General features: G+C 46.8%; 1 protein-coding gene across 1 annotated transcript in view; it reads left to right on the forward strand.

The window, feature by feature from the left end:
- The window catches only part of trpn1 (transient receptor potential cation channel, subfamily N, member 1), a 326,508-nt gene that overhangs the window by 292,180 nt on the left and 22,282 nt on the right, over positions 1-12,046 (forward strand). Inside the window, exon 27 of the mRNA XM_041189307.1 lies at positions 4,021-5,392. Coding sequence (XP_041045241.1) covers positions 4,021-5,392 — 1,372 coding nt within the window. The remainder of the gene's footprint in view (positions 1-4,020; positions 5,393-12,046) is intronic.

Raw genomic sequence — 12,046 nt, forward strand, 5'->3', positions numbered from 1 at the left:
ATGGCACTGCTGAATGCTCAGTGATTGAAGTTAGCAACATGGGTTGACCATTGATTATGGAAGGATGCGTGCATAATGATCCTGGGTACAGGCATGCAAATTGACACTTTAACTAATCAAATGTCCTTTTTCTTCCTTTCAGCATCACCGGAGCAGGGCCAGGAGGAGGAGGCAGAGGACCCATCTCTCACCCCTGTAGCCCCAGAACGAATCCACTCACCAGCGTCACACCATCTCTGCCAAGCAGGCACCAGCGCAGATATTAGCACCTCGGTGGGAATTAGATATTTGGCTAGTGTCCCGGGGCACGACGGTGAGGGTGCCTCACACTTGCTTGAGGTTCGGGCAGAGACAGAGAGTACCCAGGGCACCACCAGTCAGAAGACTACTAGGAACCAGGCACATGCTCATGAGGCTGATGATGTGCCTCTGGAGTCGTCCGTGAGGCAGCAAACGCTGGAAGTAGAGCCGGGTCTGAGGGACGATCTGGCAGAGATACATGAGGCAATGTCTAGCATGGTGCCTGTGCTTGAGGAGTCCACCCGGAGCATCACCGATGCAATGAGTCTCGTGGCTGAGCGCCATGCTTCCTCCATGGAGAGAGTGGCGACTCTCGTGGAGAGGCTCCTCCAGGAGACCAGTCAGGGCCTCCTGGGGATGCACTCGGACCTGCAAACCCTCACAGCGGCATTGACCTCAGCTGGCCAGTGCCATTGTGGTTTAAGCACTAAGTATCCCAGCTCGGTGCCCATCCATCTACGGTGAGCAGGGGGGTCCCAAGCGACCTCACCTTGGTGCAGCAGCTGTCTGTCTTCTCTGTGGGCTCTTCTCCGGGCGCTCCAGATGAGGACAGCAGCTCCTCCGCCCCACTGCCAGTGACTGTGGCATCCGATGAGGCTGCAAAGACTAGGGAGATGCCAGCTGTGGAACTGGTTACTCCCTTCCAGGAGGGGGCCATCAAAGTCTCCACAGGCCAGAGGACGGCGCCAAGGTCATCGAGGCCAACAGGACAGCAGAGTGAGCAGGCTATCTCAGATGCCACTCCAGGCAAGGGGACAGCACCAAGACGTAGCACCCGTAAGCATTAATTTAGGACACCTTAGGCACACTGCTGGTTTCTCACTGGTGCTTTTATGTTGGTCCATAGTACTTTCTGGAAGACTTGGTGTGATGCCCAACACAGTCTTTTTTTTTTGCTTTATGAAGTCACATTTGTTCACTCAATAAATTTTGACATGTTGCCATGCCTCAGGGTGATTCCTTACTTCTGCAGGTGGATGGGAAGCCATGATGTTATGAGTGAGTTGTTTGACATTGAGCTTTATTGACAAGGGCCTTAGTGAATGTTCCTATCCAGGCAGATTTTGCACTCAGGTATCGAGTGTACAGCCTGCAACCCTGGCGTGTGTTGGAGGTCCATCGTTGGTGGGCTAGTGAAGGTTCTTTGGATTAAAGCCTCCCGGGTGTCCCTGCCTCCCTGGAGTATGCCCGGGTCAGCGTCTACCCCCTCAGCATCCTACTGTGCATGTTCATCCTCGGACTCACTGCTGGACTCATAATGTGCAGCTGGAGCAACTGCCTCTACGTCTCCCTCGTCCACTGCGTCCCCCCTTTCCAGCGCCAAATTGTGGAAAGTGCAGCATGCAACCACTATCAGCGACACACGATCTGGGGGGTATTGGAGTGCACCCCCTAAACGGTCCAGACATCGGAAGCGCATCTTAAGAAGACTGATGGTTCTCTCCACCACAGCCCTTGTGGTGCCATGGCTCCTATTGTACCACTGCTCAGCTTCTGTTCTTGGATGGTGGAGGGGCATCATGACCCACCTTCTAAGGGGATAACCCTTGTCACCCAGCAGCCATCCATCAAGCTGGGCTGGAGCACTGAAGAGCCTCGGCACCTAGGAGTGTCTGAGGATGTAAGCTTCTTGGGAGCTGCCTGGGTACCTTGCACAGACTTGCAGAATCAGCATCGTGATCACACACTATCTGCACGTTCATGGAATGGAAGCCCTTCCTGTTGATGAAGGCGCCAGGCTTAACTGCTGGCGCCTTGATGGCCACATGTGTGCAGTCTCTTGCACTCTAGACACAGGAGAAGCCAGCAATCACTGCAAAGCCTCTGGCCCGCTCTGTCTGGCTGGCCTCGTCCAAGTGGCAGTGGATGAGAGTCAATGCATGCCTGAATAGAGCGTCTGTAACCTGCTTGACACAAGTGTGGACAGCTAATTGGGTGCCTCCGCAGAGATCACCCACTGACTCCTTGAAAGAGCCGCAGGCATAGAAGTTGAAAGCAGCGGTGACCTTTAGAGCCATTGGCATGGGGTGCCCACCCACACAATTAGCAGAGATCTCAGGGCCTATCATCTGACAGATGGAGGTGACTGTCTTCTTTGAGAGATGGAGCCTCCCTCGGCACTGCACCTCAGACATATTGAGGTAACTACTTCGCTGCCTGTATACCCTGGCAGCAGGATAGTGGCGTCTTTTGCGGCCCCTTCCACCTTGGACTTCCTGTTAGCCCTGCGCCCCTTGTGCCTGTGCCTCTCCTAACTGGAGGCTGAATGTGCAGGAGTGCAGGCCTCCTCCCCCTTCTGGCCCTCCCTTCCACCTCAGAGAAGGTGCCTCCAGCGGAGAGCACAACTCCCATTCCCAGACTAAGGGAAGGCTCCCTGAATCCTGCAGGCCCCAAAAATTATCTTTACTGTAGAGTCTTGACCAAGGCTTCTTTTCCTGTCCAAGCAGCTGGTATGAGTTTTGAAGTGTTCCTGCTCACACAGGCAAGTATAAGTAACTTTCACACTTAAATACCTGAAAGATTATATTCGCGACCCTCATATCCCGCCTGTGGATGAGATTTATACAAATGTCTCCTACCCGCCTGACCGCTATGCCCATGCGACACCCTGAAGATTGCATGGGCTGTGAAAAATCGAGATCAGTTGCTGTCTCAAGGGCCTTAACTGGCCCGTTAATTGATGGCGGGCGCGCATCTGAACTTATAGCACGCCCGCCTTCCCAAATATCGCGATGGCGCATGGTGACGTCGGGAAGTTCACCTGACATCACAGCGCGCCATTTCACAATGGGAAATTCTGCCCATGATGGAGAAAGACATAGAAGGACTTTAGGGGCAGAATTTTGCCCTCATTAGACGGGTGCTGCAGGCAGACCTGGGAGCACCCAGGAAACCGGCCACCGCCCGCAATCAGGCCCTGACCCCGATTCCACACTGGCTCCCAATTAGAGACCAGCCAGTGTGAAACACACACTGATAACCTCAGCGCTGTCAAAGTGGGGTTGGGAGGAGCGCGAGCGCTGAAGTTTGTGCATGTGACGAGTGCACGCAGCAAAAGCTTCCTGAAGCATAGAGCTGCCTCAGGGAGCTGAAGATTTTTACCAATAAAAAGAAAGATTTTTAAATAACGAAAACACGTCCCGCGAGCAGGGACATGTTAAATATGACTGTAAAAAGTTTTTTATTTAATAACCGGTCGAAACCTCATCCAGCCCGTGACGAGGTTTCGCCAAAAATGCAAAGGCCGCTTGGCCTTTTTGCCCATCTGCTAACCGAACAGCTGGACGGGCAGCGAAAAATTTCAATTAATTAATTGATTAAGGATCTTAGTAGGCCACTTAATTGTTGGCGGACGTGCTGCTGACTCCTGCGCACCTCTGCTAACTGAAATATCGGGTCATTTTATGCTTGAGTGTGTTACGTACATGCCCATACACCAAGCAAAAAATTCTGGCCCAGTTGAAGAAAGGTGGGCCTGTGTTTTAAATACTATGTTATCCTGTGCAAAATTGTAAGAAATATACTGCCTTTGTGTTATCATTAATTTAACACTGACAGATCAAAATTACCCTGTGTGTAAAAGGCTTTGAGATATTTCAGCAACTAAGAAGCTATATAAATTCAATTGTAATTATTGATATGCTCCAATTCTTGCAGTACTCTGTAGTTAATTGTAGCCCATCAGAATAACTAACACAAACTTTCTGTATTTTGTTACAGTTTATCTTTGACCTCATGGTCTGTGGAAAGCTTAATAGAAACAAGGTCATTGAAGAGTTTGTACTGCACTCAGCTGCCCCCATGGACACTGCCATCAAGCTCTCCCGCGCTTTTGGCATCACAGCTCTGAAGGAAAAAGAAAGGCTGATGGAGCTGCTGGAAGCAGCCAAGTACTGCGAAAACATGGCGGCTGAGCTCCTCACTGTAGCATCTGGTTGCCGGAGTGCTGGATACCTACTCCGTGCCGTGGACCATCGTGGCACTACAATGCTGGACTCTTTAATAGAATGTGAACAGAAGGATGTGGTGGCCCACCCAGCAGTCCAGAAATACCTGACCGATGTCTGGTACGGGAACTTGAAGTGGGCCCACTGGAAAATAGTCCTTTTGTTCTTTACCTTCCTTTTTTGCCCTCCTATCTGGCTGATGTTCTCCCTTCCGCTTAAGCACCGGTTCAACAGGATTCCGATTATGAAATTCATGAGCCATTTGGTCTCTCACATCTTTCTCCTGGTGTTATTTATATTAACCATTGTCTATCCCCCACTTAGCCCAATATATGAAGGGCAGATGCTGCCGGGCTGGAACGAATGGCTCCTGTTAGCTTGGCTTTCAGGAATGCTGGTCTCGGAACTGACCCATCCCGGGGAGAGAACAGGACTAGCATGGATACGGGTTTTCATTCTGGGATTTTCAGCCATTGCCGTCTTCTGTCACCTGCTTGCCTTTGCTTTCCGGGACCATGACCGGCTGCACTGCTTCTTTGCACGAAACATTTTCCTCGCAGTGGCCATGACACTTTGTTTTGTGCAGTTTTTGGAGTTCCTAACATTCCACCACCTCTTCGGCCCCTGGGCTGTCATCATCCGAGACCTGATGAAGGACCTCGCCAGGTTTGCAGTCATTCTGGCCCTGTTTCATGTAGCCTTCACCATGCAGCTTTCAGCTGTTTACCAGCCTGTATACCCAGTACTGCCGGTCAACCCATCCGCTGGCAATAGTTCAGGTTCAGAAGAGCATTATTATGATATTCAAGACCCTTTGGATATTACTGTCCTACTTTTCTTTGCTCTGTTCGGTATGGTGGATCCAGACACCTTACCTCCATTGTATCGGACACCTATTTTTACCCAATTCATTGTCAAGTTTGTGTTTGGAATGTACCTTGTCATGACCCTGATTGTTCTGATTAACTTGCTAATTGCAATGATGAGTGACACCTACCAGCGGATCCAGGCGCAGTCAGACACCGAGTGGAAGTTTGGGAGGGCCATGCTGATCCGTGATATGATCAGGAAATCAGGGACTCCTTCTCCATTCAACCTGTGCACCAATCTTTTCTACTACATTAAGATGCTGTGCAAACATAGGGGTAAGTCAATGACTGTAACTGAATGGAATACATCAAAGGCTGGTCCTATCTACATCAACCAGGTTTCTTGCTCCTGATCGTACCCATTGACCTGGGATAGAAAGAAGGAGTATCAGCCAGGATGCCTGCCCTTTCTAAATGATGTTCTAGTCATGGTCTCAGTAGGTACTTTTCATGATGTATCCCATGATATAATAAGCATCAGTGTTAAAACCTTTGTCTCTCCTTTCCCTCTAGTTCTTCCAGTGAGAACCCTCAGTCTCCACTTCCTCTTGCTCCTCTGTCACCCACCAGAACAATCTTTCACTATTTAACCAGAGTGATGTTCCCAGGTTACACTCATGCCTTTACTGGCTGTTCCTCTCTCAGCACCACTGCCACTCACTATTTTCCTACTTCTTTTGGCCTTGAAGAAAATGCTATGCGCACACTCACCCACAACCCCCAGGCCCCTTTCTCCCTGCCTAAGCCCCAATTACCCCCAGAGCTGAGTGCCTGGTCCCCCTCTCTCATCCTATCCAAGTCCCAATCCCTGTTACTCTATTCTTGTCACCATATTCATCAATCTTCTTCTCTTCCCTCCCACATGAATCATCTTACGCCCAACTCCAATACTACAGTCTTCAGATTCCCCGACCCATGCCCTAAACCCTTGATCCAGCCATCAGTCTTCCTCTTGTGCCCCAGCCAAGCCCCAATCTCAGCTCCCATCCCAGACTCTTACCCTACAGGCGACCCCCTACTTACTCTAATATCCCAACTCCATTCCTCCCAACTCAAGCTCCAGTTTCCCATGCCCTTGAGTCCCCAGGCTACTTCTCTTCCCCCAACCAAACCCCAATCCCATCCTTCATCATCAGAAATAACCTCATTAACCCTGTTTCCACCCCGATAACCCCCAAAATTCTTCAGCAAGGCACGAGGCTAGCACCAGCGAGGTGACATCAGTGAGCTAAAGGTGGTTCCTCTATGATGACAGGCAGGGAGGGCTGGGCACCGGCTGGAAACTTAAAGGGCCTCCTTGTCACTGGGTGCATGGGCTGCAGTAGCAGGAAATTCTCCCCCATCCTCAGCTGTGGCCAGGAGAACCCTCTTCCTTTCCGGGAGACTTCTAGCCTCTATGGCGGTCCCAATGATCAGGACTATGTAGGCAGTTGCAGGCCTGAGAGACTCCTTATATTCCTGCCCCTACTGCCAGGGCTAGGCTAGACTAAGCTAGCCAGTGGCAGGGGATGCACCCCTATGAGGGCAACCCGCAGGCCGTTTAAATGTTCCAGGACAGGAATTCTAAGTGCTCGCATGGCTGGACAGATGCATGCACTTTTGTTAGGTACCCAGGGAGAGGGGGTGGGGTGGTGGGGGGTGGGTGGGACAACAAAATTATCCCTTATAATTCCCAAACAAGTGGCCATAAAAAAAGGAACGGCTTGCATTTATTTAGCACCTTTCATGATCATCAGACCTCCCAAATGCTTTACAGCTAATGAAGTAATTTTGAAGTTTAGTCACTGTTGTAAAGTAGGAAGTATGGCAGCCAACTTCTGCATAGTTAATTCCCCCAAATAGCAAACTGATATTGACCAAGTAATCTGTATTTTGTGATGTTTATTCATGGATAAGTATTGTCCAAACAACCTGGGCTCCTGTTCTTCAAAATATGGGATTTTTTTATGTCCTGCTGAATGGGTAGATGAACCTCAGTTTAATCTCTCATTTCAAAGATGGCACCTCCAACAATACAGCACTCACTCAGCGGGCCAAAACAATCTCAGCCTTGATTTTGTGCTTAAATCCTGAAGCGTGACTTGAACCCACAACTTTCTGACTCAAAGGCTGGGATTCTACCAACTGAGCCACAACTGACATCAACATCTTTCTGGTGTTTTGCTCACATGTGATATTGATATTAAGTAGATAAATAAGATAGCCATATTTGATGTTTGGTGACATTACAGAGCTTAATTGGTGATGTCATTTACATGTCTAGATTTATTTCTAACACTTGACTGAGATTTTCAATTAATCACATTTTATCTTTATGATGTCAAAGATAACTTGTAATTTATAGTTACTTTCCACATAACCTTATTGTAAACAGTGTGACTTTGAGAATGACATGATTGTATGACCACTTACATATGAACATACATACAAACAAGGAGCAGGAGTAGGCCATTCAGCCCCTCGAGCCTGCTCTGCATTTAATTAGATCATGGCTGATCTGATAGTAACCTGAAATCTGCATCCCACCTACCCCCGATAACCTATCATCCCCTTGTTTACCAAGAATCTATCCACCTCTGCCTTAAAAATACTCAAAGACACTGCTTCAACCACCTTTTCAGGAAGAGAATTCCAAAGACACACGACCCCCTGGGTGAAAAAATTTTGCATCATCTCTGCTTTAAATGGGTGACTTTCTTATTTTTAAACAGTAACCCCTAATTCTAGATTCTCCCTCAAGAGGAAACATCCTTTCCACATCCACCCTGTCAAGACCCCTCAGGATCCTGTATGTTTCAGTCAAGTCACCTCTTACTCTTCTAAACTCCAGCAGATACAAGCCTTGTCTGTCCATCCCTTCCTCATAAGACTACCTGCCCATTCCAGGTCTGGTAAACCTTCCCTGAACTGCTTCCAACACATTTACATCCTTCCTTAAATAAGGTGACCAATACTGTACACAGTATTTCAAATGTGGTCTCACTAGTGCCCTGTACAACTGAAGCATAATCTCCCTTTGCATTCTTTTGTATTCAATTCCCCTCACAATAAATTATAACATTCTATTAGCTTTCCTAATTACTTGCATACTAGCGTTTTGTGATTCATGCACTAGGACAGCCAGATCTCTCTGCATTTCAGAGTTCTGCAATCTCTCACCATTTAGATACTATATTTCTCTTTTACTCTTTCTGCCAAAATGGACAATTTCACATTTTCCTACATTATACTCCATTTGCCTGATCTTTGCCCACTCACTTAACCTATCTATATCTTTTTGCAGCCTCCTTATGTCCTTTTCACAACTTACTTTCCTACCTATCTTTGCGCCATCAGCAAATTTGTCAACCATCCCATCCATCCCTTCATCCAAGTCATTTATATAAATTGTAAACAATTGAGGTCCCAGCACTGATCCCTGTGGCACACCATTCATTACATCTTGCCAACCTGACAAAGACCATTTATGCCCATTCTCTGCTTCCTGTTAGCCAGCCAATCTTATATCTATGCCAATATGATACCCCCATACTATGAACTTTTATTTCCCATAATAACTGTTGATGTGGCACTTTATCAAATGCCTTCTGGAAATCTAAGTGCAGTACATCCACCAGTTTCCTTTATCCACAGCACATGTTACTTCCTCAAAGAGCTCCAATAAGTTGGTTAAACACAATTTCCCTTTCACAAAACCATAACATATTTTCATCAAGTTTTCCTCTGCAGATTGACTGGAGGCAATAGATAGTTCTATGATAACATCATAAATTAATTTCAATGCTACAAAGGGAGAAAAAACCATGAGAAATAGAATCGTTAAAACCTCAGAACCAAAGGAAGCCAGCAAACCCCAGATTGAAGGGAAAAAAAATCAAGGATCCTCATAGAACATTTGCCAGCTCATGGTGTATTGTTCTAGGCCAGCATTTATTGCCCATCCCTAATTGCCCTTGAGAACGTGGTGAGCTGCCTTCTTGAACTGCTGCAGTCTCTGTGGTGTAGGTACACCCACAGTGCTGTTAAGGAGTTCCAGGATTTTGACCCAGCGACAGTGAAGGAAAGGTGACATATTTCCAAGTTAGGATGGTGAGTGGCTTGGAGGGAAACTTCCAAGTGGTGGTGTTCCCAAGTATCTGCTGCCCTTGTCCTTCTAGATAGTAGTGGTCATGGGTTTGGAAGGTGCTTCCCATTGATCCCATCACAATGGGAGAATTAGTACGACAGGCAGTAGAATTTATTGACCTAACTTAGCCAATTCTCCTAGGATGCATGATTGAGAACTTTAATTATCAGAATACACAACGTTCCAGTTTCAGTGGTACGTATGTACATTTTGCACCATTCGCCGAAAACTGCATTCAGTACATGAGAATTTCCCAATAATATGACAAATCATAATGAAACATTAGGGATCTTTCATTCCCAAAGTGTGAATATTAGGTTAACTGGTCTCTCCCTTCATCCTGCAAATGGAGTGCAGCTGGCTACCTGAGTGAAGACTTGGAGTTTGGTGAGAGGGGAGTTCGGTGAAGAGGGAGAAGGAGTTGTTCATTTCCCCTTCCTATCTTTCTCACCCCATAGAAATTGGTTCTTGCTCTACTACAGGGAAAGGAGCTAGATATTTGGTGAGTTTCTGGTAAGTGACTAAGTTCTATAAGTTCTATTCTACCCCTAAGGCTTAAAATAGTATACAATTGGTGGTAAAGGTATTAAAGAAAGCAACATAAATATTGATATAATTAAGTAGTTATTTAAAACACATTAAGGATGGCAGGGCAGATGATATGTCAAGGCTGTAGTATGTGGGAGCTCCTGGATAACATTGTGATCCAGGGCAAACGCGTCTGCAGTAAGTTTTTGCGGCTTGAGGAATTTCAGCTCAGAGTCATTGAGCTGGAGGCTGAGCTGCAGACTCTGCGACACATCAAGGAGGGGGAAAGTTACCTGGATGCTTTATACCGGGAGACAGTCACACTGCTTAGGATAAGATCTTCTGATTTGGTCAGTGGCCAGGGACAGGAGGGTGTGACTGCGAGTGAGGCAGATAAGGGGACACAGAGGGCAGGAGTGCAGGAGTGTGAGCCTCTGCAATTGTCTAACAGATTTGAGGTTCTCTCAGCTTGTTTGGATAAGAGCAGGGGCTGCAGGGTGGATGAGCAAACTGACCAAGGCACCATGGTACAGGAAGCCATCCATGCGGGGGGATCAAAAAGGAATATAGTGGTAGCAGGGGACAGTGTAGTCAGGGGGATTGAAACTGTCCTATGTAGCAAAGAGTGAGAGTCCAGACAGCTATGTTGCCTTCCTGGCACCAGGGTTCAGGACATCTGCTCAGGGCTGGAGAGGAACTTGCAGTGGGAGTGGGAGGATCCAGTGGTCATGGCCCACGTAGATACCAGTGACATAGGCAGGATGAGGAAGGAGGCTCTGCATAGTCAGTATGACAAGCTAGGCACCAAATTAAGAAGCAGAACCTCAAAGGTAATAACTTCTGGATTATTACCTGAGCCACGTGCAAATTGGCATAGGACAAATAACGTTAGAGAAATGAATGCATGGCTCAAAGACTGGTGTGGGAGAAGTGGATTCCAGTTTGTGGGGCACTGGCACCAGTATTGGGGAAAGTGGGATCTGTGCAGTTGGGACAGCCTACACCTAAACTGTGCTGGGGCTGGTGTCCTTGCGAGCTGACTAGCTAAGGAAGCAGAGAGTGTTTTAAACTGAAGAGTGGGGGAAAGGGATCAAATTTGGGAAGATGAGGTAAACCAAAGAGTAGGGACAGGCAAGAGAGAAAGATATTATTATGGGAAATGATAAACAGACTGTGACAGGAAGGGACAGAGAGTACAAATCCAAGAATAAATCAGCAGATTGGGCTAGACACTACAAAAATAATAAAATGACAAACTAAAGGCCCTGTATCTAAACACTTGTAGCATTCAAAACTAAACAAATGAACTGCGAGCACAAATAGAAATAAAGAAGTACGGCTTGATAGCCATTACAGAGACATGGCTACAGGATGACATAGATCGGGACCTGAATATTGAAGGGTATGTATTTAGGAAGGACAGGAGGCTAGGAAAAGGTGCAAGGGTGGCTCTGTTAATTAATGATGATATTAGCACATTAGAGAGGGTTGTTCTAAGTTCAGGAAACTAGATTTTAGAAGGGTTTTGGGTTGAGGTGAAGAATCATAAAGGCAAAAAATCACTTGTGGGAGGGGTGTGCAGGCCCCCTAATTGTAAATACACAATAGGACAGTATAAAAGAAAAGATTATGGAGACTTACCAGAAAGGTACAGCACTAATCATGGGGAATTTTAATCTACATATAGACTGGAAAAATCAGATGGCAAATGTAGCATAGTTGGTGAGTTAATTGAATGTTTTTGAGATAGTTTCTTAGAACAGTACATTCTAGAGCTCTAATTCTTGAGTTAAATTTAAACCTTTGCATCATCACCGACGGCTTGGGCTGGTAATAATTCTTTACAAGGTTCACTAAGTCACCAAAACTTTTCAAATCTGGGGCACTGGGCACCAACAGATTTCGAATTAGTCCAAATGTTTTACTCGCATACGTGGACAGAAGGATTGCGCACCTCTGCTCCTCCCCCACAATCTCATTCGCCTGGAAGAAGAGTGAGACCATAGAGTGAACATAGTGAGACCAGTCATCTGAGGTTAGGTCGAAAGTCTCGACCCTTCCAAGTTACGGCATGCTCTGAGGGGATCACTTCAACAGTCATGGTCTTTTTCTGGATGGCAAGCTGTAACTAGTGGGGTGTCACAGGGTTTGGTCCTTGGGCCCCTACTATTTACAATCTACATTAATGACTTTGATTCAGGGATAGAAGGTACTATAGCTAAATTTGCAGATGACACCAAAATAGGTGGGAAAGTAAGTTGCAATGAAGAAATAAG

This window comes from Carcharodon carcharias, chromosome 6 (genome assembly GCF_017639515.1).
Source record: "Carcharodon carcharias isolate sCarCar2 chromosome 6, sCarCar2.pri, whole genome shotgun sequence".
Taxonomy (NCBI): domain Eukaryota; kingdom Metazoa; phylum Chordata; class Chondrichthyes; order Lamniformes; family Lamnidae; genus Carcharodon; species Carcharodon carcharias.